Genomic DNA, 26,340 nt, shown 5'->3' with positions numbered 1-26,340 from the left:
AGGAATGCTGTTTCAGGAGACAGTATAGGAATTTATTACCCCCAAAAGGGGAGATGTAATAGAATAGGTCTGGAAAACTCTGAGGGGCTTCCTGGGTCCTTAATATGACAAAGGACAGGCCAAGACCCCAAGAGCAGTGTAAGCAAGCAGTTTGCCGAGATTATTGGATCATGAGACCCTTTTTTCAAGGGACATCTTGCAGAACTGGCATTTCCCGAAACACACTTTGGAAAACCTTCCTTTGTCTAAGTGCCACCTTTAGGAAGGCCTGGAGGACCCTCAGAGAGCTGGTTCTGCAGGGGAGGCCCCCCTCCACATGCCGATCCTGCCACCAGGTAGAAGCTACATTCACACCCAAAGAATATTCCAGAGTCTGAAGTGGGCAGCATACACCCAAAGGGGTTTCGGTCTCATGACTACACTGGCGTTCTGAGGCAGCACCAGATGAGCATGAGCAGTTGGGGAAGCAAAACCCACCAAGCGGGTGGCAGGGCATGTGTCCGGGCTGCAGCGAGGGCAGCCAGTGCCGGGCGCAGGCCTGTGTTTGCTGAGGAGCCGAGAGAGGTCTAAGTTGGGGTTTTCAGAACTGGGTGGTGGCTTCTGTCTGGAAGCTGGCAACGTGGAGTCTCCTAGCAGCTTGGCTGCTGAGCGGAAAGAGGGTACCGAGCAGGCACAGGAAAGCTCCCACTGCACGTGGAGCCCACATGGCGACCCCTGAACTCTGCCAGTGGACAGACTCAGACCTTATTTCACAGGGGCATCCACTGGGGACGGGGAGGAAGCAGAGGAGATAATGGCTGTGGGTTAAAGTCAGCCCAGGCCTGGTGGGCCTGGGATCCCCCCAGGGAGATAGAACAACCAAAGCTGAATCCAGAGGAGGCCTGGAAAGCAGGCAGCCAGATGGTCACGGTCACAGAGGGCTGTCCAGTTCACTCTGCCTCAATGGCAGTTCCCAGTGCAAATGATGATTCTTCTCTACCGTCTGTGGTTTCCTTGGAGAGAAGTATTAGCTCTTTAGTGAGGGATGTGGTAGGGATTTAGGGAGGCAGAAAAGGAGATAATGCTCTCTTTTGTTCCTAGATATCCCCGTGAGGTAACTATATCTAAGTGTCTTGCTGTGACGTTGAAAAGGGACATCCTCTAATGATTAAAACTCTGAGCTTTCACAAGGATCCTCCAGTTGGCCACTAACGTCTCAGCTTTGCTAAGAAAGGGGGTCTTGCTTTTTTGGGGGGGGTGGGAGAAAGGGGCAGTTACAACATTGTCACTATTTGTTTTGGGTTAAAGATGGAACTGTTAGCAGCTAAAAACCAGTGTGTGCCTACTGAGATGTATTTCCCATTGGCACCCAAGAAAAAAAGGGAAACTTGTTCCCAAGGTGAAGAGAGTGAATTGGAAGCCAAAGATAAAGTAAAAACCCATTAAATGAAACCTCTCTTTGAATCACACATTATGAGGGGAGGTCACGATTATTTCTTCTTCTTGCCCTTGTCCCCGCTTGTACAGAGGAGGGGCGCCTTGGTTCAATGGAGTAAAACACGTTCTCAGTAATGTGTGCACGGGGCTGGAGGGCAGGTGGCTCCCTCCCTGCCTGCCCCGTCCCTGCTTGCTGAGCAGCTCAGCCCTTGCACGCCTCCCCTCCCCGCCGGAGACCCCTGAGCTCCGCCTCCCTCAGCAGCAGCCTCCTGGCAGCCACTGCCCGCCCCTCTGTGACCGACTGTCCACTGTCTGTGTGCTTCGGGCCGCTCAGAAAATCCAGGAGCTGGAGGCCACGCTGTACACCGCGCTGCAGCAGGAGCCGGGGCACAGGGCTGGCACGGCGCTGAGCGAGGGCCAGCGGGAGGACCTGCAGGTGGCCGTGGAGAAGGTGCGCAGGCAGATCCTGAGGCAGAGCCGCGAACTGGACAGCCAGGTCCTGCGGGAGCGCATGGAGCTGCTGCAGCAGGCCCAGCAGGTAGGCGGGCGGCCGGCCACTGTGCCGCTCCTCCCTGCATCCCCGGTGGGTGTGCTGCACCTCTGAGGGGCCCCTGGGTGTCCCGGGCACGCTCCGAGGAGAGCTGGCAGTGAAGCAGGTTCTGGGAAGTGAAATGTCTTTTCTCCCAGACGCCCATCGTGACCGGCAGTCTTCCCTCCCCAGAGGTGGGCAGACACGGGTGCTCGGGCATCCTGTGCATACCCTTCTGTTCTCATCACGGGCTGACACACAACACCAGCCACAGCAGCACCCCCCGCAGCCCCTCGTCCAGCACCTGAGTTCTGTTTCAAGTCACATGCTTGTAACCAGGAGGCATGGACCCAACAGTTTGCTCTTTTGTTGTATTTTGTGATGACGGCTACTTTGAGCATTGGACCCAGAAGCCATGTTGGTAGTAACTCAGAAAACCTCCATGTGTCCCAAGGTTTGGTGTCCTGTGTGAGTTTCGTGGCTGCTGAGCACAGGGGGAACTGGGTTCTGAGACTCCCGAATGGTGACAAAGGCAAAGCAGTGCAGCAGCAGCAGGGTGGCACTTGCTGGGCGCCCAACGCCTGGTGGGAAGTGGCTCCCTGCACTGCGGTCCTCATCTCATAGTGCCCCTGTGTGTATAGGGGGCATTGTGATGTCCACTTTCCAGATGAGAAAACTGAGGCTCGGGGAAGTTAACTCTTGTGCCTGAAGGTCACACAGCTAGTGAGGAATCCTACCAGTGGGGCAGGATCTAGATTACCAGTGGGGAGGGATGTCACACAAAGAAAACAAAAAAGGGGTGGGGGGAGAGGGAGAGAGCGGAGAGAGAGAGACAGATTGATTTTAAGGAATTGGCTGCGTAATCGTGGAGGCTTGACAAGTCCACAATCTGCAGGGCAGAGCGGCGGGCTGGAGAGAGTTGCAGTGCGTCTGGCAGCCGCCTGCTGGCAAAATTCCCTCTGTCCCTGGGGAGATCAGTTTTCTCTTAAGACCTTCAACTACAGTCACGTGCCACATAATGACATTTCAGTCAATGACAGACCACATATACAATGATGGTCTCATAAGAGTATAATGGAGCTGAAAAATTCCCATCACCCAATGACGTCATAGCTGTTGTGACATCATAATGCAACACACTACTCTCGTAGGAGCAATGGGCTACACCATTCAGGCTAGGTGTGCAGTAGGCTGTGCCATCTAGGTTTGCGTAAGTGCACTCTGTGATGTTCCCATAATGACAAAGTCCCCTAACAACACATTTCTCAGAACACGTTCCTGTCATTAGGTGACACATGACTTTAACTACATGAGGCCCACCCACATTATGGAGGGTCTTCTGCTTTACTCAAAGTCTACTGATTTTGAGGTTTATTCTCATTTAACAAATGCCTTTACAGAAACACCTAGAATAATGTTTGACCAAATATCAGGGTACTGTGACCTAGCCAAGTTGACACATAAAATTAACCATCACCACCGCCAAAGGGAAAGAACATTCCAGGCAGCAGAACAGCTTACAGAAGCAAAGAGGTTGAAAATACAGATGCTGGGATTAACCGCCTGGCTTTGAACATTGGTTCTTTCATTTATTAGCTGCGTGGCCTTGGACAAATTGCTTAACCTCTCTGGGCCTCAGATTCCACATGAGGATGATAAGGCCTACCTCATCGGGATGCTGTAAGGCTTAGGTAATCATTACATGTAAAATGCTCTCAATAAGTGTAGGCTGCTGTTACTCTTGCTGAGTGTAGACTGTGAGTATATGCAGAAGAGTGGGGCCAGACGGGGAGTTAGGAGCTGGTGCTGGCTTGTATCCAGTGCCCTGCACTGTGCCTCATTCGCACGACTTGCCACTGCGAGCACGGGGAATGAGGGGGTTGATTTTGTGTTCAGGAAATCCAGCTCAAAGCAGAACAACGTTTGTCCATTTGAACCAAAAGATTTAACACCCCACCTGAGGATTCCAGTATGGCATGTGCTGCTTAGGGTGGCCTGGGTCTGAAATCTATGATGGGCCAGTGAGCACACCCTGAAGGCACAGGGTAATGCCATGTTCATCTGTGACTCCTGGCAAAGCCCCTGGTTGACCATATTGAGAAACAAACCAGGACATGGGTGATTAAAAATTGAAAAGGCAAAAAGCAAGCCATGGTGCTTCTCAGCTTGCTGGGCAGTTTAAGGACTAGGATCCCTTAAAGAAAAATAAAAAGTCATTTAAAATACAAGTGTTGTAGAGTGTTTATGCAAAATCACACGGGGCAAGTCACTTCCTTTTACATTTCCCTTTGCCAGTCTATGTAGTAAATTGCTTGGAGAAGGTGGACTGGTAGATTAACCAGGGTTGGGATTTGCTTTTCATTTATCTTTGGATCATTTTCAAATTAGTTGTGAATTCTTCTGAAGGTAATTAGTAGACATCCCTTCCTCCCACTGAGTATTAAAACTGCCCTGACTTCACTTTTATTAAGATACACTGATATGCATATATAAGCCAATGTTAGTGGATTCATTCAACAGTCCATTGCTCTTAGGCTTTAATGAGATAAGATATGCAAGTCAATTAGCCTGAGGCATGGTAGGTGTTCCATAAAAGGAAGACTCTCTTTATGTAATAACACGTGGATGTCAACACTGAGGTAGTGTTCTGTCCACCCCCACTGCTCAAAGTGCAGTCCGTGGTCCAGCAGCCTTGGCAGGATGGCGGGACCTATTAGAAATGCAGCATCTTGATGGAAGTCCCTGGACTCCCGAGCTGGCATGGGGATGGGGGCAAGGGCTTCAGCCACGACCCCTGACATCCAGAACCAGATGAGCGAAGGAGCCTGCAGTGGGCCAGCCCCACCTTCGTTCCCCTCCCACTGCTCTGCAACATCTTAGAATTGTAAAAATAAATAAATAAATAAAATAATAATAATAAAAAGAAAGAAATACAGCATCTCAGGCCCTGCCCCAGACCTACTGAATCAGATTCCACATTTAAGGGCCGGCCCGGTGGCGCACTGCGCTAGTGCGCCGCTTGGGAAGCGCGGCGGCGCTCCCACCGAGGGTTCGGATCCCACATACAGACCGGTTCCCGCTCACTGGCTGAGCGAGGCGCGGGGGCAACATCGAGGGTTGCAATCCCGTTGCCGGTCCCGGTCCGGTACGGGGGCGACACTGAGGGTTGCGATCCGTTGCCGGACACGGAAAAATTCTGTGCAACCCTTGACTTTTCCTGCCTCCGCTGCTTCATCTGTACTGTGGGGAGTTTTGAGCAGCTCCACCTCCAGGCACTGCCCGAGGGTCTTATGTCATCCTGCAGGTGAAAAACTTGGCCAGGTTCTCCCAATGTGGCACTAATGCCACAATGCCAGCCCTTGCTCCCTTCTCCTTGCCACATGTCATGTGTGTAATAGGCATGGGAGGCAGGAGCCCCCAGCCAGCATCTCAGTGCCTTTGTACAAGATGCACAGACTTAGTGCATCTGTTTTACTGGATGTTCCTTTTTTTTTTTTTTTTCCTTTTTGTCTATTTTCATGACCGGCAACGGGATCGCAACCCTCGGTGTCGCGCCCGCACCACGCTCAACCAGTGAGCGGACCGGTCTCTATATGGAATCCGAACCCTCGGCGGGAGCGCCGCTGCGCTCCCAAGCGCTGCACTCTACCGAGTGAGCCACCGGGCCAGCCCTAATGGATGTTCCTTTAATAGGATTTCCTGGAATTAGGTCATCCAGGTATGATTCCTGGGCAGAGGGGGGATCTTCCTTACAGCAAGCCGGGGATGAGATGATGCTGGTGAAAAGTAGATTGTGCTGCTTCCTGCTTTCATTCAACAACTATGCTTTGAGCACAGACCACGTGCCAGGCATCTTCTGGCCGTTGGGAATGGAGAAGTGAGCAAAGTCTCCACTTTCCTGGAGAGTGTGTTCGTACGTTCTAGTGAGGGGAAGACAAGCCATCCACAAATAAAGGTCAAGGATGTCAGAAGGGGGTAAAGGCTGCAAGGGTGCGGGCAGGTGAGCCGTTCATCTGTGCATGTGACAGAGAGACAGCAAGTACCCCGGCCCTGAGTGGGGAGCAGGTGAACTGCACTTGAGGAAATGCCATATGTTTTTTAACACCTATAACTTTCGAAAGTAGTACCACCAGGTATACGGGAGTTTTCAGATAAACCTTCAACCTGAACTGATAATTGTAATGAGCATCATTAAACACCAGTTTGTAGAGGGAGCCATACTTTTTAAAGCCCTTGACTCCCTAATTAAGTCTTCAACATGGTTTAACAGACGGAGAAATGACCCCAAAGGCCAGAAGAGCTTGATGAAGTCAACCGGCCAGGAAGCAGTGGTCCTTCCACACAGGCCAGCTCGAGTGCACATCCTGTGCCCTGGTGTCTACACTGCACAGTGCTCCTGAGGGCTTGCTGTTCATTGTCTGCAATTGTTCGACTGCTATAATTTGACAGAGTCTTCATAAATCTGGGATTTTCACAAGAGTGTTGCAAAAACCCACACCTTTTTTCCCGAAAGGGATTAGGGGCCCGAGAATTTAAAAACGTACATTACAGTGATTTTTTTTTTCCCTCCAGGAACATAAAAAAATACTGTTTTACAGTTGTATGTGGAAAGCTATGATGCAGTGTTAGGAGCACTGGCTCTTGGATCAGACAAATTTGGGTTCAGATCCTACCCCTGCTTGAGGCATCACCTTACTGGGCAATCGCTCTATGCAAGTGTTCAAGCACGTGCCAAAGGGGACAGCGTGCCTGCCCTTGAGAGCTCATGTCCTGGTGACTACAAACAAGGAAGCAAAATCACATCCACATGTCAAGATGGCAAATGGCCCGGCTGGGGATGTTTTGGTGAGGGAGCTGGGGAGGGCTCTTCTGCAAAGGGGATGTTAACACTGACCCCTGAATTGCGGGGAGGAGCCGGGCCCTTCTCATCTGGTCTGTGGTCTCGCCTGTGCACCCCGGCTTCCCTTGGCCCAGCCTTGGCACCTCCCGAGCACGTGTTGAATGAATAAACGTTAGGGACCGTCATCAATACAAAGGCGATGGAGTATAGAGCAGAGGCTGTGCTGGGTCTGAAAGGCCAGGTGCAGCAAACACTAGCTGATGTTTATTGAGTGCTTACTTTGTGACAGATACTCTTCTGAGCACTTTGGATAAATTCTCCACTGACCCCAGCACTCTGAGATGTATACTCTGACTGTCCCATTCTACAGATGAGGAAACTGAGGCTCACAGAGGTGAAGTCACTTGCCTCAGGTTACCCTGCAAGTGGGGGCAGGATTTGAACCCAGACCTGTCTGACCCAAGAGCTGGTGCCTGAGCTGCCCACACAGCTTCCCTCCATCTGCTCAGGGCTGGCTCCGCTGCCCTCAGGGTTCAGTCCTTCCCCACAGCCCAGTTTAACCAGCTGCTCCCCTGGTTATTTTTATTCCTAGCTCTTTTCAGACCTGATATTTGTTGACTGTCTCCTCCAGCTAGAATGTAAGTTCTACGAGGGCAGGTACCTTGTTCCCTGCTGTGTCCCTAGAGCAGGGCTTGGTACAAACAGCACAACACGACACGACACGACACAGCACAGCACAATATAACATAACACTGCACAACATGACATAACATGGCGTGACAAGACACAGCATGACACAACACATGACGTAACACATAACAAGACACAGCATGACATGACACAGCACAATACGACACAACATAACACTGCACAACGTGACATAACACAACATAAGATGCAGCATGACATGACATAGCACAACACCACATGACAACACTGCATAACACGACATAACACAACATGACAAGACACAACATGACACAACACAACACAACATAACAATATGACAACACAGCATGACATGACATGACACAACACAACACTGCACAACATAGCACTGCACAACATGACGTAACACAACATAAGACATGACACAACACAGCACAACATGACACAATGTCACACTGTATAACATGACATAACATGACACAACATGACAACACAGCACATGACACCATATGACACATGACACAACATAACAGCACAACATGAGATGACATGACAAGACACAACATGACAGCACAAGACAACACTGTACAACACAACATAACATGATACAACTTGACATAGCACAAGACAGCACAACACAATATGACACAAAACAACGTGACACAACATAACACTGTACATGACATGACACAACACAACATAACACTGTACAACACAACATGACACAGCAGATGACATAACATGACATGACAAGACACAACATGACACAGCACAACATGACACAACACAGCACAATACAACACAACCAGGAGCTCTGGCAACACTCATGCCATCTGATCTGGACCCGAGCACTGCTGCCTGCTCTGGACTGGACGGACAGACACTCTGCAGTTTGCCATGGACCTCACTGTTCCATGTGCCTCACTCTGGCCCACAGAATGCAGCGATGTCACCTGCCAGGCCCCCGCTGGCATTGAGCTTCCAAGCCCTGTTAATGAAGGGGGAAAGAGAATGCAAAGAATCCATTAGCTGATGGCACCTTTCCCAACAGAATGATTCTGCACTTTTGCAAAATGTTCTGCCTGAGTGCAGGTTGGAGTGGAGCCATTGGCGTAAATTCGCCTACATCTATCCCTCTCTGAGGTTTTCAGTGACGTTTATTTCCTAGCACCAACTAGTCTGCAGTGACATCTGCTGGGACAATGCACAATTGCAGTATGCTCCCCAGTATCTTTCTCCCTGCAGAAATCTTCCTAACACACACACTTCCCCATCACCACCCCTCCCCAAAGACCGTCACTGGCTCCCCAGTGCCCAGAGGATAAAGTCCCCTCCCCAACCCCTGCTGACCTGTCCGCCTCTCTGATGAGATTTCCTGCTGAACCTTGTGCCATTTCATTTTGTTTTGTTTTTCATTTTTCTAATGTCTATTTACTAAGCACTGTTTCCAGGTGCTGGGGCACAGCAGTGACCAAAGCAGAGTCTTTGCCCTCAAAAAACTTATACCCACTGCAGGGAGACAAACCAGTGCTGGCATACAGTAGACACTCAATAAATGTTGGTTGAATGAAACTCACACCAGTCCTATGAGGACAGATCATTGATGTGATTTCACAGGTGAGGAGAGTGAGGCTCAGGGAGGGTAGGTGACTCATCCAAGGTCACACAGCCAGGAAGCGGCAGAGCTGGGATGTGACTTCAGGTCATCAGATTGAAAAACTCTTAACCACTGCCCTCTCAGGCCCCCCACACCCCTGATGAGAGACTGACCCTGATTATTACCCAAGTGTGAAGTGTCAGGGAAGACTAGAATAAGAGCCAGCTTCTCAGCTGACTTTTAAAGCACAGAAGTTGTTCCTGGGGGATCTTTGCAAGTCCTTTGAAAACTGCAAAGCCTGGCACTGTAGATTACAACACATTTTCCCACGGATCTTCCTTTCACCCTCAGAGTCACGGGGTCACATTCAGATATTACAGTATTGGGGTTCAGGCATAGAGATATTATGTAACACCACCAAAGTCCAACAGCTGGTACATTTGGGGCCCAGGATCTCAGCCAGGGTCTAGCTGAGTTCTCTGCCCGTTCTCAGATGCTCCTCTGCCTCCCTGCTGTGCCAGGGGGTTGTTGGGACACTGTTGTTCTTGTCAGACTGAGGCCACAGTTTCCCTCGGGTGGAGGAGGATTAGGAAAGTGCCTCTTTCCTAATAATTTATGGAGTATTTACTGTGTGCCAAGCTCTGCTCTCAACACTTGGCACAGATTCACCCCTTAAATCCTTGGACGTGGGCAACACCATTGTCCCCGGTTCACACGTAAGAACACCAGGGCTCAGTGAGGTTGAGTAACTCACCCAGGGTCACATATCCCAGAGATTAGTACCTTTTCTCTCTTCTTCATGCCAATTCGTTCTGTTTTGCTGCCATATGATCTTTCTAAATCGAAAATTCCTCATTTCCCTGCTTAAAACCCTTCGCTGGCTCCCCACGACAGCCCCAAATCCGCCGTCTCCTCGTCGGGACATTTCAGACCCTCGGATCTCTGCCCCCCACCCTCCTCCTGCAGGTGCCTTGGCTCTCTGCACACGCTGGGCCCTGTGTCTGGAATTCCCTTCTCTGGGCGTCTGGCAAAGGATTGCAGGTCCCCAGCTGGGTCCAAAGCCTCCTCCGGGCCCCTCCAGCCGCAGCTCAGCCCCTCACCCATGCACATCTCTCAAGTGCAACCTTACTCCCCTGAGCTCCCCTGTAAAATAGCACCCCCGTCCCCATCCTCCCCACCCCACCCCTTGATTTTCTCCATGACGTTTTTATTCGTCTGATGTGCTGTCTATTTATTTGGGTACTGTTGTTGTCCGAACCAGGATTGGACAATAAGCTTCTCAAGGGCAGGGACTTTGTCTTTCTCCCGGGACTGAAACAGGCCCTGGCACACCAAGCCGTAGTCGCTGGGAGAATGAACGTGCCTACAGCGGTGGTTCTCACAGTGTGGCCTGGACCAGCAGCACCTGCATCACCCGGCCACCTGCTGCAAAGGCACCTTCACAGGCCCCTCCCAGACCTGCTGAGTCAGAAACTCCGGGCTGGGGCCTGGCAGTCTGCGCTAAGCAAGCCTTCCAGGGTGTGCTGACATAGTTTGAGAATCATTGCTCCACGGAGCATGTAGAAGGCTTCCCTGGGCCTGAATTGCCCAACTGCAGCCTTCCACCTCTCTCAGTGCATGAAGTCTCCATCCATGTTCCAGGCTGACAAGGGGCTTCAGGCAGCTGGCAGTTGCCTGGGGTACCAGCACTTATGAGTGAGGAGCCCTATTGGGCATGTGACAAACTGTAGAACGCTGTATTCGCCAGACTCCCCCTGGCTGGGATGCTGTGTGGGATTGGAAGGAATGTATTGATAAACCACCCTGAGAGGGGAGGAGGGCGTCCCAAGGGGAATTTGGCAGGTGCATTTCCAAGTGGGGTGCCCAACTCTCCTGGCATGCCTGGGACTGAGGGGTTTACTGAGACTCGGGACTTTCAGTATTAAATTCAGGAATGTCCCAGGCACACTGGGAAGGTTGGTTATCCTAGTACCTAGTACTGAGTGTGGGCGGATGCTGCAGTGGTGGCTGTCACCAGCACCCACCTCCTCTGGCCTTCTCCCCTGCGCCCCAGCTCCCAGCCTCCAGCTAAATGAATCTTGGATGAATACGTGATTTGGTGTCACATCACATGCACAATCTTTACTAGCCTGCCTAAGGCATCTACATGTTTTGGTTCAGTCTTGATGTTTATATTTTTAAAAGATCCTGTCTTAAGAATGCACATTGTGTTAATAATTCTATTTCCACAAACTTCAAGAACAAGCAAAATGCATCTTTAGTGACAGTAGTCAGAACAGAGTTCTTTTGGGGGGGCGTTGACTAGAGGGGAAACAGGGCCTCCTGTGGTGCTGGAGATGTCCTCTGTCCTGATTTGGGTGGTGGCAGTGCAGGTGTGTGAACACACAACAGTTCATCAAGCTGCCCCTTAGCATCTGTGTCCTTCACGCTGCCATGCTGGACCACAAGAAAGTACGAAGAGTAGGGCTTTAGACCTGGAAAATCTGCTTTTCCTTTTTTAAAAAATTTATTTTTAATTGGCACATATTGATTGCACATGTTTATGGGATACAGCATTATATTTCAATACATGTATACAATGTGTGATTAGCTTTTTTATCATTCTTTGTCATTTCTTTTGATGAGAGTATTTGAGCTCCTCTCTTCTAGCCATTTGAGAACATACGATAAACTACCGTTAACGACAGATGCCTGGGACTATAGACCACTAGAACTTTTCGTCCTATCCAGCTGTGAATTTGTATCTGTGAACCAACCTCTCCTATGCCCCCTCCGCTGCCCAGTCCCTAGTAACCACGATTCTGCTGCCTACCTCTGTAAGCTCAGCGGTCTTAGCTCCCGCACATGAGTGAGAGCGTGCGGCATCCGTCTTCACATGCCTCCAGTTTCACTTAACGTAGTGTCTTCCGGGCTCCTCCCTGTTGTCACAAATGACAGGATTTCATGTTTTTTTATGGCTGAGTAGTATTCTGTTGTGCACGTATACCACGTTTCCTTTATCCGTTCGTCTGTCGATGCACACCAAGGTTGATTCCATGTTACTTGTCCTGATACATAACCTGATGTGTTTCAGCGAATCCGAGAACTGGAGGATAAACTTGAGCTTCAGAAGCGGCTCCTGAAGGAACTGGAGGAGAAGGTAGGCCAGGGAGCTCGGGCCGTCTGCTGGGCTTCTTTCTGTGAGACAGTAGCATGGCATCTTTTATTTTCCTGCCAGTTCCATAATGTCCAAAGAAGGCTCTGTCCCCAGGGCTCCCTTCTCTGTCCCCCTTCCCCAAAATCAGCACCTCCAAAAAATCAGCACCTCCTTCAAATACCGTTCTAGTAAAGGCACTCCCTTCTCGATGGCTGTCAAGAATCCTGCAGTCCTGGGCCAGCTCTGTGTGTGTGTGTCTTTTTTTTCATAAAAGCCCCCCCCATCCCTCCGATGCCACCTCATGAGGAAGGATGAGGTGACCCTCTTTTTCAAGAGATAAGCCAGGTTAGACTGGGACTGGGCTAGTGATATCTCCCCGGCCATGGGCATGGGTTATCTCCTATGGACTCATTCATTTTAAATGACTTGGGCATGCCAAAAGTCAGTTGTGTGTTCCTGGAAGACACTGTCTGTCCCCTCCCAGAAGGAAGGGAGACTGGCCTCTCACTGGCCTGCTGGGTGTTTTCACCTTGCCCTGTTTATCTCTGTCCAGTGGCGACCACTGTGTGGGTAAGGACACTGGGGCTGAGCTAGATCAGGATGGGTCCTGGTTCCACAGTGAGGAAGGACAGCTGGGTCTCCATAGCTGTCAGCTGTCCCACTGTGCCCCCTCCCCCACCAGCTGCTGCTCTGGGCAGACAGATGAGCCTTGTTTGGGACCGTATGTGCACAGCAGCTTTATTGTGGCCTTTGCCCCTTCCTATACATCTGACTGGTGGCCGTGAATTCCCTGAGGACAGGGCCCAAGTGTGGGGACAAGGTGCAGGGCTTCTGAGCCTGTCTGGGGGGCTCAGTCAGGCCTCTGTACTCAAGGAGATGATCCCAGTCTGAATCTTCAAAGGGAGATGTGGAGTCAGCTGGGGAAGAAGAGGAAGAAAAGATGTTTCTGGGCTTCAAGTGTTTGAGGCCAGTCTTTTTTTTTTTTTTTTGGTGGCTGGCCAGTATGGGGATCTGAACCCTTGACCATGGTGTTATAACACTGAGCTTTAACCAATGAGGTCCATCTTGTGAGAGAGAAATCTGGCTCATTCCAGGGACAAACCAGGGCTGAAGTCACTGGAAGTCACCACAAGTCTCTGGAAGGCAGATTTCAGGGCTGTCCAAAACTGGGATGACCCTGCTTGTCCTTAGAGAATCAGACACATTGTGCTGTGAGAGACAGGACAGCCCCTCACACTGGCATTAGATGCTTCCTCTCCTTTCTCTCCCAAGAGTGGTCTTTCATGTGGGTTATTTTATTTTATTTTAATTTTTGGTGGCTTAAAGCAACACATTTATTCTGCTGCAGTTCTGGAGGTCAGAAATCCAAAATCAGTTTCACTGGTCTAGAATCAGGGTGTGGGTCGCACTCCCTCCAGGGGTCTGGGGGAGAATCTATCCCCTTGCCTTTTCTGGCTTCTAGAGCCACTACATTCCTGCAGTCCTTGGCTTGGGGTCCCCTTTCTCCATCTTCAAAGCCAGCAGTGTGGCACCTTCAAGTCTCTCTGCTGAGGTCCTGTCAGTCTGTTTTCAGAATACCTGAGACTGGGTAATTTATGAAGAACAGAAATGTGTTTGGCTCATGGTTCTAGAGGCTCGGAAGTCCTAGGTTGAGGGGCTGCATTCGGCGAGGACCTTCTTGCTGCGTCATCTGGTGGCAGAAGGCAGAAGGGCAAGACCGCACGTGTGAGAGCATGAGAGGAAGGGGCTGAATGCATCCCTTTGTCAGGAACCCACTCCTGTGATAACACCATTAATTCATTCTAATCGCCTCGTAAAGGTCCCACCTCTCAACACTGTTGCGTTGGGGATTAAATTTCCAACACATGAACTTTGGGGGACACAGTCAAACCACAGCAGGTCCTCACATCACCTTCTCACTTGCCTTCAGTTACATCTCCCTCGGCTTTCCTCTTCTAGAGACACTCGTGATTACATTTAGGGCCTACTGAGGAAAGCCAGGATAATTTCCCCATCTCGAGGTGCTTAACTTAATCACATCTGCCAAGTCCCTTTTGCCACATAAGGCTATGTTCACAGGTTCCAGGGATTAGGAGCTGGATATCTTTGGGGGCCATTGTTTAGCCTTCCATGGGTACAGAAGTGTATGTCTTCTGGAACAGCTATCTATTGCTGTGTGTAACAAATTATCCCCAAATTTAGCAGCTCAAAATAATTAACATTTTTTATCTTGTACATTTTCTGTGCCTCAGATACTTTGGAGTAGCTGAGCTGGGTGGCTCTGGCTCAGGTCTTTCATGCTGTTGTAGTCAAACTGTCAGCCAGGGCTGCAGTCATCTGAAGCCTTGACTGGGCTGGACAATCCACGCCAAGGCGCCTCCCTCACAAGGCAATGGGCAGGAGGCCTCAGGTCCTCATCTGTGAGCTTCTCCACGACATGCCAATGCTGGTTAAATCACCTTCCATCCGCTGTCTCTGCCTGAGCCTCGGGGCCCCGCCGGGCTGCATAACCGGCAGTGTCCTCAGGGCAGCAGGAGTCCAGCTGGAGGTGCGCGTGGACCAGGGCTGGGCTCTCCTCCCAGTTCCCTGGGTGTCCTCTTTAGAATCGCAGTTTAAGCTGATTCTTAGATTTCCCATCTGCCAGATGCCTGCTCCCTCCCAACCTCCCAGGGCTATTTTGAGAACCCAAGGGGACCTCAAGTATTCAATTTAAGAATTTCTTGGGGGATAAACTGGCTTTGCAGACACATGTGTCTGGGCTCCACTCTGGCTTTGCCCAGGGTAGGCCCTGAGATCCCAGGGGATTTATGCCTCTGCTCTAGGCCTCTGTGTTCCCATCTGCTGCTGGAATGACACTCTGTTCCCCAGGGAGGTTGTAAGGGTTAAATTAGATCGAGGATGCGAAAGTTCTTAACCCAAGGCCCATACAAGGTAGGTGGGCCACCCGCGCTGTCTTTCCATCTGCCAGGTAGCTTCATGACTTTTGTTGGCAAAATGGGTCACAGAGCCAGATATGACAGAAGAAAGCCTTGAGACAGGGCCACAATTGTTCTTGCTGATTAAAATTTCAAAAATCAGGTGGGATAGGCACATGTAAAATGGCACTGGCTGCATCCTCAGTAGGAAGGATACCAGGGAAATGTTTGAATCGTCTTTCTGGTTCTTTTTATTTAAACTCTTTTTCTCAAAGCAAATGTTGGTGGACAGGTCTGTCTGCTTTTGTCACAGAAGCGCGTTACAAAGGCTAGTGCGTGGAGTGGGAGAGCCTGGCCAGGATGGGCGCCTGGTCATGCCTGTAGCACCAGGGACACCCCAGGACGCCTGCATGTCTCCTTCATTTCCTCATGGGCACTGGCCCGTGGTGGTGGAAAGCGATGCCAGCAACCAATATCAGTGGCCAGAAAATCTTTCCTGCCATTGCCCCCCTGGGTGGCCTTGCAAACCCTTTCCCCTCCCTGGGCCTCAGTTTCCCCATGTAGAAAATGAAGGGCTGGGTGATTTGAAGGTCCCTTCTAGCTCTACCTTCCGATGACTCTAAAACTTGTTTAGAGGTTGGTGGCTTTGTGTTTGGGCTTTACTTTTTCAATAAACAATATAAGGGAAATATTACCTTGTTTTAGGGGGGGAAAAAAAAGCAAAACAAGAATTATTTCAAAAGCCCCGGGGGGATGTTCAGATACGTTTCACCTACTGACTAGCCAATCTATGGGAAAAAAGCAAGTCACGAATAGGTTAAGAAAAATTCTACTTTCAAACAGACCTGTATAATTTTTCCTTCCTTTAAGGCCATTTTTTTCCTGCTGTTTTTTCTTTTTAAAGTAGACTAATCAAATGGCACAAAAGCTTTTAAATAAGTTGATCTCTTGGAAGCAAGAACCCAGGCAGGGATGGAGGGAGGGGTTCTGTTTGTCTGCAAGGTGGACTGGGTGACCTTGAGAGGACTCTGTGCTGACCTTGGTGTGCAAGTCATGCCCTGGTGCCTTGGTGGGAGCCACCAACCATGACCATTGGAGGGGCCTTTCCTTGTTGATTCTGTCCCGCTCGAGTTCTCCAACAAAACCACATCTCCATACCAAAAAGTCCTGGACCCTGGTGTCGATCTCCCCTGCCCGAGCTGGCCGGACTTTTGGGGAGCGCGTAGGGATGACCCTCCCCAGGCATGAATCACCATAGGGTGGGCTTCCCGGGTGGAACCCGTTCCTGAAGCCTGTTCACTTCCCGTGTCTCTTTCCGGACCCAACCCCAGTGACATAGGTCTTGTAAAATGCTGTCATTGAATTCCATACTACATATCTTACATCTTTCTCCTTTTCTTTTCTTTTCTTTTCCTCATTTTCTTTTGGTCTTATTTTATAGTTTTTGTTCCTTTTTTTGTTTTTCTCACTAGCATTCATTCTGTGGCCTTGATGACTTCCGTGAGCCAAGAACTCGGGTTGGTATCCTTTCCTTTTCACTGATAAAAATGATTTTCTTACAAAACGGAGGATTCCTCCCCCTCTCTGACATTCCTTGAGAGATGAAGCACCGTGGAAGGTGGTCTTGGGGTGGGCTCCTCAGCGTTCTGTCTCATTGGGTCCAGGTCATTCTAGGGCTACTGGCAAGTTCCACCCCAAGAGGAAGATCAGGAAAGCTCGTTGTGAATAAGAAACTCCCCTGTGCGGTTTCTAACCATAAAGGGGATTTCTGTTTAATTCCAAAGTTTCTTTCCAGTTTGGCTTCAGTTCCTGGTGCTCTCTACTGCCTTGTGGATCGGTAAATCCTCTGTAGGGTCCAGAGCGAGGGGGCTTCCAGGGTCAGGGGTCTGCAGGGGCAGGAGGTTGACGGGCAAGTGGTTCCTGAGGCCAGAGCATAACCAGCGTGCACAATGCCTAGGGAGCCAGTGTAAAAAGCATGCAGCTCCCTACCCCCACCTGTCCCTCTGTCCTTGGCCCTCACACCTGGTTTTGATGCCGGTGCCATGCTCAGGGACCTCCAGAATGAAGCCATCCTGGCAGCTGGTCCTGCCCTGACCACTAGACCCATGTGTCCCCAGGACCTTGAGCTCCTGCTTTGGCACCTAGACCCTTCCACATCCTCCCTGTTCTGAGCAACCATCTCAGGGCTGGGGTCTGCCAGGACCCCTAGGCTCTAGAGTTCTGCCTTGAATCCAGCCTAGGATGAGGTCCCTAAGCTCTAGGGCTTTCCCCAGTGCCTGCTAGCTGCCTGGACACCCTGGGCTGAGCTGGGCTCCTGCCCCATGTCCTCATGAGGCTGGCCCCTGCCCACACAGGCTTTGGTCTGGTACCTTCTGTACCCCAGTGCCTGGGACAGTGCTGGGCATATGGTATATGTTCATTCAGTGTTTGTGGAATGAACTCAGGTCTTAAAGGACAACTTACACTAAGTTCCATCCCATCAGGATGGGGGTGGCCCCAGGGGGCTGGGTGGGTATTGGAGGGGATCTGAATCCTGTTTCCTCTGAACCCTGCTTCCTCTGCTGCTGGATTGCTGGGGAAGATCCCTCAGGGGCTCAGCTGGAGAATTCAGGACAGCAGTGGGGGGAGGTGGAGGCAGGTAAGCTAGGGGCTCCATTCTAACCCTTGGTTCTTTTGAAATTATTTTTTAATCTTACAGGATAGAAAAAGAGTTTATGGAATAAACTGAGTCCCTATGGCAACCCCAACCCCACTCAAACCAAAATTCAACAGCAAAGCAAGCTATTTTAAGTTCAGAGACTGAAAGCAGAATTTACATACATTTGACAAAAGCTTTAAGGGGAAGCCTTTTGGATGGACATGTGGCTGTGTCCCGGCTAGCCCCAACTGTAAGAACTCTGCAGGACGATGGGGATTTTGTCAACCTTGGGGCCACATCCGTGTCCCAACTGTAGCGCCTTCAAGAGCCCTAGGGGCAGAGACCTGAATGCCAGGAAACTAAGTGCAATTACCAGGAACCAAGGCATTGGAGAGCCACGGCACTGTCTGGGGACAGGCCTGAGCCCTGTCCCCACGCTGCATGCCTCCCTGGCCATGGTGCGCATGCCCCACTGGACACAGACACCGTCTCTGCCCTGTGTACATATATCTCCACGAACCGTGCTGTGTTCATTCTGAAGTGTGTTTGCCGGAGCGACTTGCAAATGCCCCTGTGACCTGAACCTCATCTCAATTCCTGGTCAGCAAAATCTCCTAATCCATGTGCAGTTGGCCTCAGCAGCCGGTGGCCAGGGAGAGCAGGATTCTGATGAGGGGCTGAAGCCTTGCCCACCATGGAGTGGCGGACCCCAGGGACCTCAGAGTTCCAAGGGGAAGCCAAGGGCTCCATCACTCTTGTGGGTGGGACAGAGTAAAAGTCCCAGAGTGTGACTATCCCCAGGGCCAGGTGGAACGAGGACTGAGAATGCAGACATGGCCACCAACTAGGCCCCACTTGGGCCTGTCCTTCATGTTGGTTGGAATTTTCAAGGGGCTGCCAAGGAAGAAATGCTGGCAGGTAGAGTAATGCCCGAGCACTTGTGGGATGAGGCTCCTTCCATAGGGGCCTGAGGCCAGGCCCGCTCTCTCACAGCCACAGAGAAGGTGTGAGCCCTTCCTGCCCTGAGTGGAGCCCAGGGAGCTGGCGGGGTGACGATGGACAGCGCGGGGCAGCCACGGAGAGCCGGACACCAGCTGGTGAAAGTTAGCCTGGGAGGAGATTCCCGGAGAAGAGAAGATACTTTCAGCTAATATTCCTTTCGTTATTTTGGGTGGGTGGGGTGGGACATCTCCAAAAAAGACACCTGCCCACAGGACTGTCCTCTCCCAGACCTTTGTAGGAGAAGCAGAATCCAAAATCAGAATCAGAATAGATGGCGTGAAATAGAAAATCTCAGATGTGAAGAAGAGGGAAGCCATGTCTCTGTTTGAAAAGCCAGCTGCAGGCAAGGTGGGACATCCGGACGCTTGCTGGCAAGGGGGACAGGCTCGCTGCTGTGTGTACTGAGCTGCAGGAGCAACCCTGAGATTTCCAGTGAGAAGAACCTTTGGAGAAAACTGCAATGACTGAAACTCAGGCCACTGAAGGGACCTGTGGGGGAGGAGACCAGAAGGCCAGGTCTCAGGACGTGGTGCGCTGCACAAAAGGGGGCCCTGCCAGAAGGGAGGGCCGTTCACACCAAACCAAAGGATTCAGGGGCTCTGAGCCAGCTCGTGCCAGGACAGCGCAGAAGCACTCTTTTTCTTTCAAAATCCAAACCCCAAAGCACCCGCTCCCCCAGCCCCTGTGACTTACCAACACTAGGTGACCAAATACGAACAAACTGATGTCTCTGCTTGAGAAAACGGGCGTCTGAGCAGCTAAGGCAGCGACGGAGCGTGGGACCAGGCAGTGAGTGGAGACGAAGCCCACCTGCTCTCCATAGGCCAAGGCAGCCCTGGAAGCACAGCTGTGCTGGCACTGTCTGCAGAAGTCCCTGTTCCCACGGCAGAATGTCCATCCAGCCATTTCTGTGCTGCAGACACTGGCCATGTGCTTGCTGCTCGGAGGGACGGGGTGACAGTTCCCATGCAGGGCCTCATGAGAGGGCGTCTATGGGCAGAGCAGACAGTGTGGTCCCTGCAGCTCCTGCAGGCCACCCTTGGAGCGCGGGAGGCTGCTGCCACGAGACACAGCTGCTTCAGCTTTCTCAGTGGAAGTCGTCCTCAAAGGTCCCTGCTCGGGACAGGCGTGGTTACAAGAGCTGTGTACTCAGGAGCCTCCGAGCTGTGGCGGCCCAGCAGGTGCATACCCGGACTTGTCCACAGCCCTCTGTGTCCAGGTGAGGTGCATCCCTCAGGGCTGGGGCTGCTGGTGTTGCCTAGCAACACAGCCAACACCCCACCTAGATGTGGTTTCCAGGGAACAGAGCTATAAAGTCATCAGGACCCAAGGTGACTGTCTCAAGCAGAAAGGAGGGGTGGGCCAATCCTCCACCACACCTTCCCCGCCGATCTACTGGGAGGATGACGTGGTGAGGCGGGGGGATGTTGCTGGCACCACGACGGCTGGGTGTAGCCTGCAAACGTGGGTGTCCACTCCTCGCCCTTGCACCTCAACCCTCTGCACACCAGTGGCAACCAGGGAGGGGCTGGGACAGAGAAGTCGAGGGCTCAGAACTGTGTTCTGCCATCGCCATTCTGATAGCTCAGGAGGCGAGGCTAAAGGCTGGGGCCAGAGGTCCAGCGGTGCAGGGTGACAAGCCAGGCCTGTTTGCCCAGGGCTGGGGGGTTTCTGGGACGTGGGACTTGCAGCTGTAAAGTGGGGAGGAGTTGCTCCTGCACCGCTAGGTACAGCTGCACAGCCTTTCTCGCTGGGGCCCCCTTCACGCTGGGGCTCCGTTGGTCATGGATCTGCTTTTGCTCTGGTGCACACGCCGAGCTGAACTTGGGTGAAATGCAAAAGGCAGGCATGCGCTCTGAGCTGATGTGTTTAGAGTTAGCCCACCCTAAAGGGCTGAGAGTCTGCACCCAGACCTGCTGGGTGCTGGGCGCTGGGGCTGGAGCACAGGCGCGTGGGCGAGCAGGTCCCCGCCCCTTCCCAGGGACGGTGGCTTCCCCTGGCGAGCTGCGCACCTGCTTCAGCTCCGGCTTCGGTGTCCTCTAAGCAAGTTCATCGTCCTTCCCTCCATCTGCCAGCCCTGCCTCCCTCCTTTCCATCCTCCCGTGGTATCCAGGGTCTGTGGCTCCTGCTTCTCACGCACTTCCCATAACCAGTTCGTGCGCTGTAGGAATCCTGCCTGACACTCCCAGTACGATGGTTCACATTGAACCAGAACCGGCTAGGGGCCTGCCGAGTTGGACGGGAAATCCCAGAGCGGCCAAGTTGGAGCCCTCTCCCTCCTTCTTAAATTAAAAGCTTTTGGGGGCTTTTGCCGACACCAAACTGTGCCCCAGGCAACAGCTCTGAAGCAGGTGGAGCATGGGTCTTCCGATGGCTGGGTCTCGCTGCTGGCTCCCTCCCGCCCCCATCTCTCAGGGCTGCTGTTCCATCTGAAATGGGGCTCCAGTGCCCTGTTCTTGGCCATGGCCTGTGTCCTTCCTGTGATTGCCCTCAGCCTTGGGGAACCTCACCAAGGCTCCCCAGGGTGCGGGGTCCCATCCTCAAGTCCGCTCCACGTCCATCTGCTCCCCTCTCGGGGGCACATCCTGCCTCCTCAGAGGTGACTGGGGGCTTGAGGGCTCAGGTCTCCACCCCGAGCAGCCCGCAGAGGTTGATAAGCCATGGGCAAGCCACGTTCCTTTCCCACCTCCCCCACCCCACCTTTCCCACCCCCCGGCCAACGGTCTTGGTTACTTATCCAAGAAAAAAGAGCCTGAAGACACTTCCCCAGGCTGAGGCCATGAGGCTCTACTGCCTGGTTTCCTGTCCTTGGGGGAGGGAAGGACGCACCTCCCTCAGGGCTGCTCCTCCTCAGCAGCTCTCGAGGCCACTTGCCAGTGGGTCACTGCTGCATTCAGCCGTCCATCAATCCTCCTGCTCCACGATGGCACCACGTGGCCGAGGCTCTGGGGGTCTCACAGTGCCAGGCACAGGACCACACAGCCTGGGAGGGGAGCTACTGTTAGGCTTATTTTGCAAGGGGCTGAGTTACTGGCCTAGGATCACGTGGCAGGTAAGCAGCAAAGCTGGACAGGGCCCGGGCAGCTGACGGGAACCGCATCACATTGCCTCTACTTGCACCAGATAGTCAGCACACGGCATTTAGTGTGTGCCTGGCACTCTGCTGAGTGCTTTGTGTGGATCAGCTCATTTATTCTCCAAAAGCTCTTGGCTTAGATACTACTGTTACCCCCTTTTTAAGAGAAATTGTCACTTGTCCAGGATCACACCTGAGAAGCAATGGAGACACAATTCGAATCCAGGCAGTCTGGCCCCTGTGCCTGGGATCTTGGTTGCTCCATGCCACCCCCTCTAGGCCAGTGCCCCAGCTGCTGCTTCTGACCACTCCATGTCTGCCGCGACCCCTCGCGGCCACCTGGACATTGGCTACTGTTGGGGAAATAGGATTAAAAAAACCCCACTTCTCCCAGCTCAGAAAACCTTCTCCACAAAGGTAGAAAGGAAAGAAAACAGTGTTATTTGTGAATAAGAATTAAAGCAGGATGTGATGAGCGGCATGGGCAGCCCTCTAAGAGATTGCAAAGACAGAGAGAAATCGCGCCCCCCTTCTCACAGCCGAGCAGACCTGCATGTCTCACGGTGAACCGTCGCGAGTCCTCGAGTCAGAGGACCTGACAGCACCGTTACTACACATGGTTCATCCTAAATTCATCTGTGATAGGGGTGACCCTCTGTGTTCACTAATTTGTCTCATGCGAAGGAAAAACTAAACTTTAGGACAGGAGATAGTTTTGCAAGTTGGAACTGGGCACCCCTCGAAGTAGGTTCCTCCCCTCCCACAGGACATAGGGGTGCTGTTTCCTTGGATGTTTATGTCCCAAAGAGATGGTTCCCAGGTCCTCCAGAAGGACATCCCTGGGTCATAAAGCTGGCAAAAGTCTTCTTTAGCTTTAAAAGGGATTTATATATATTTCAAAGAGAAGAAGAAAGAACTTACAAGGTTTCTAAAGTAAGTGCTCTAAGAAAGGGGGGGGGGAGTCCGTTCCATCGTTTTTATCAGGGCTCCTCCTGCGTGGCTGGCGCCTGCATGCCCGCCCCTGCAGACCTGAGTGCTCGAGCTTCAAGGAGCATCTGACCAGGACCTCTGGCTCTGAATCCTCCAGTGACTCCCCAGTGCCCATGGAGAGATGCCAGAGTCCTTGAGCATCTGCATGGATGTGGCCCCAAGCCACCTTCTGTCCTCGTTCCTCACTCCCCCCTTCTGTGTGCTCACTGGGCCAGCTACACCCAGCCCGTTGCATTCTCTTCACCTGTCCTGCTTCTCTGCCACCGGGCAGTGGCCTGAGGATCCTCCACCTGGAGGAGTCTTCTGCCCATCTCTGCCTGGTGCAATCCGTCACTCCTCCTACATCAGCCCTGGGCTTTTCTCCCACACCCTGGCATCTTGCTGCACCAAACCTATTGTTGAATCTCCCATGCTAGAACATACGCTCTCTGGGTTTGGAGTCAGATTGGGGTTTGAATCCTGACTCCGCCACTTTCCATCTCATCTGTGGGGCCTGGATGAGCTCCTCCACCTCCCGGAGCCTCCCTTTTACTATCTGTAAAATGGACATCTTTATGCTCACCCCATGGGGTCACTGGAGAATTGGACTAGGTAAGGAATGAGAGGCCCCCGGGCATGGCCGGTACCCAGTGCAGCATTAACGTCCCACCCCCATCACCTAGCAAACTCCAGGTACTTGATAAATGTGTGCTGTGCTCGAGGAGGAGGTGTAGACTATATTCACCATGGGGTGAAAACTTGAGCTTCATTTACTGCTGAGAGTTTGTAACATCCTGATGGTCCTACCTGAAAATCTTATTTTTCCTCTTTGTACACATTACTGAGCATTTAGTTCCATGTGATTTTTCTGTGGCTTCTTGCTTTGGGTGAGTTCTGGCATGCAGACTTGTAAAGCGAGAGGCTTTCATTCATATTGTATGATGTTCGTGCAAATGAAACCCAAGTCACCCCCTCATGAATAATCCACCTGTTCTTGCCCTCCTAAAGGATATTTTCCTGAACAATCTGAAGGCACCACCTCAAAATCTCCAGGAAGTCAGTGTTGCAAGTTCACTTAATTCGATTAAGTCTTTTTCCATGAAATATTTACGGGATGGAGCCAACAGCTAAAGGAAGGACTGAAAAAAGTTTCAGCTATGTCGTCAGGGTCCCCGGCAGCAATGGGTTTGATCTAATGAACGTCGATGTGAAGATTGACACGTCCTGGGTATTCCAGGACATAGAAGACAGTGGTGAGGAGCAGGGGTGTCTTCTGGAAGGAGCAGCTGGTAGCCCAGACAAGGACATGGGGACACCCAGGAAGCAGCTGGACTCATCAGAGCAGAAGCTGTTAGCAGCTGTGGACAAGGACGTGATGTCGGAGTCTGGGCTGAGAAGCAGGTAGGTGTGCCAATTTGAGCTCTGTGTGTGTATTTAGCAAGCCCTGGGACAGTATAACTGTGTTACCACGGTGTGGGGAGTCATTTCTGCAGCCAAGGGAACGGGTCAGCTAACCTGCCGCAGCAGTCACTAGCGCTCCAGGCCTCCCCCTTTCCCATCCTTGGCTCTGTCCACCGACCAGGTTCTGGGGCTCCCTTGCTCCTGGCTTCCATCTGTGTCCAGCCAATGGGAGACACTGGGACAGAGGCAGGAGGGGAGAAGCCAGGGTGCTTCCCCCTGTCTTCTGCTCTGGGGGACATCTCCCACTGTGGCTGTAACTCGGATGTGTGCTACTGGCTTCCTCTGTGGTCCCAGCTCCTGCTGGGGGGCCTGCGTCCTGGGCCCTAGGACACCATCTCCTCCATGTGAGGGCCTCTGGTCCCGGGTAGAACAGGCTTCTGGCATTGCTAATCCAGGTTGCCTGTCATCTGTGTCTGACATTTCGGTTCTTCCGTCATCTTTGTAATCAATCGATTCTCTGCATTTATTTCTCTCTGCCGAGCTCCCCCTGGTGTGGGCCCTGTTTTTCTGATGGAGCTGATATGGTCCCAAGGTTGAGAATTTGAATCCAGGTTTTTCTTCAATACCTATGCTCCTTCCTGGTGATTTCTTGATACCCAGGCCTGCAGAATGAGGTGGGGCTTTGCATATATATCAGAGGAGACACCCAGCCTGGAAATGCAGTCCAGCCACAGCTGAGATAGATTCTGATGGGTTTACTAATATCCCAGCAACCAAGTGCCTTGGATTCTTGTGGGACTTCCTATTTTCTTGTATTTGCCTTTGTTTAAATAAAGGCGAGTCATTAAATGTGTATTTACATTTGATTTGCTTTTTTCCCCCTTTGTAAAACTTTTCACATGAAGAAATGTAGAAATCAGAAAACATATTTTGCTACCCTGTGTGACCGTCCCCTTGTTTGTTCATTCATTCGTTTGTTTGTTTTGCAACCTACACTTAACGCCAGGAGTCATGTGCTAAGTTGTGTTAGTTTGCTGGGGCTGTCGTAACAAAGTGCTACAGACTGAGTGACTTAGAAATTTATTTCCTCACATTTCTGGAGGCCAGAAGTCTGAGATCAAGGTATTAACAGGGTTGGTTTCTTCTGAGGCCTCGCTCCTTGGCTTGTAGATGGCCGTCTTCTCCCTGTGTCTCCACATGGCCGTCCCTCTGTGTGTCTGTGTCCTGATCTCATCTTTTAGGATACCAGTCATATAAGATTAGAGCCCACACTAGTGACCTCACTTTACCTTAATTACATCTTTAAAGGCCCTATCTCCAAATACAGTTACATTCTTTTTTTTTTTTCCTTTTTGTCTTTTTTACTGACTGGTAACGGGATCGCAACCCTCGGTGTCACGCCCGTACTGGGGACTGGCAACGGGATCGCAACCCTCGGTGTTGCGTCCGCACCGCGCTCAGCCAGTGAGCGGGAACCGGTCTCCACATGGGATCCAAACCCTCGGCGGGAGCGCCACCACGCTCCCAAGCGGCGCACTCTCCAGGGTGCCACCGGGCCGGCCCTACAGTTACATTCTGATGTACCGAAGGTTAGGGTTTCAACATGTGAATTTTGGGGAGACACAATATCAGCTCCTAACATAAATCTTGGGGGTTGCGGGCTGGGGTGGGCAGGCCCTGGCCCTGAGCGACCATCCGTGTAACCCACACATAGTTGTACATTGCAGTCTTCCTCCAGAACCACTGGCAGTGAAAACCAGAAGGTCAAGGGGTCTGGGGAAGATGGGTGGAGACCCCTCCATGCGAGGGAGAGACAGAGCCCCAGGGGCACCAGGAGCAATGGAGAGGAGGGGCCTCTGCGGCTGGGGCTGGGGCGAAGCCAACCTGGGGGGAGCGTCCTTGACCGGCCTGTGGGGGAATGTGGCCTTGTGTCCTCTGTTCTCTTTGAGGATGGGATGCCCCATCTTGCTGGAGGGGGGCAGGGTGGAGGGGAAAAGGGAGCGGGCAGTGTCAGGCCCTCCTACAGTGGCCCCCTCTTGGCAGAGTGATACTGTGTGATGCAGAGTGATACTATGTCCTTTTACAGATGAGGAAACTGAGGCTAAGAGGGAGAAATACGTTATCCAGGATTCCTAACAGCTGAAGCCAGGGT

At 51.8% G+C, this 26,340-nt stretch overlaps 1 protein-coding gene across 1 annotated transcript in view; it reads left to right on the top strand.

The window, feature by feature from the left end:
• JAKMIP1 (janus kinase and microtubule interacting protein 1) overlaps nucleotides 1-17,836 on the top strand; it is a 78,737-nt gene extending 60,901 nt beyond the window's left edge. The window contains exons 18-21 of the mRNA XM_008566326.1: nucleotides 1,751-1,954; nucleotides 12,125-12,190; nucleotides 16,544-16,619; nucleotides 17,801-17,836. Coding sequence (XP_008564548.1) covers nucleotides 1,751-1,954; nucleotides 12,125-12,190; nucleotides 16,544-16,594 — 321 coding nt within the window. The 3' untranslated portion in view covers nucleotides 16,595-16,619; nucleotides 17,801-17,836. The remainder of the gene's footprint in view (nucleotides 1-1,750; nucleotides 1,955-12,124; nucleotides 12,191-16,543; nucleotides 16,620-17,800) is intronic.
• Nucleotides 17,837-26,340: the final 8,504 nt, after the last annotated feature.

This window comes from Galeopterus variegatus, unplaced genomic scaffold (assembly GCF_000696425.1).
Source record: "Galeopterus variegatus unplaced genomic scaffold, G_variegatus-3.0.2 Scaffold234, whole genome shotgun sequence".
NCBI classification, from domain to species: domain Eukaryota; kingdom Metazoa; phylum Chordata; class Mammalia; order Dermoptera; family Cynocephalidae; genus Galeopterus; species Galeopterus variegatus.
This window is presented reverse-complemented; position numbering and strand designations above follow the sequence as displayed.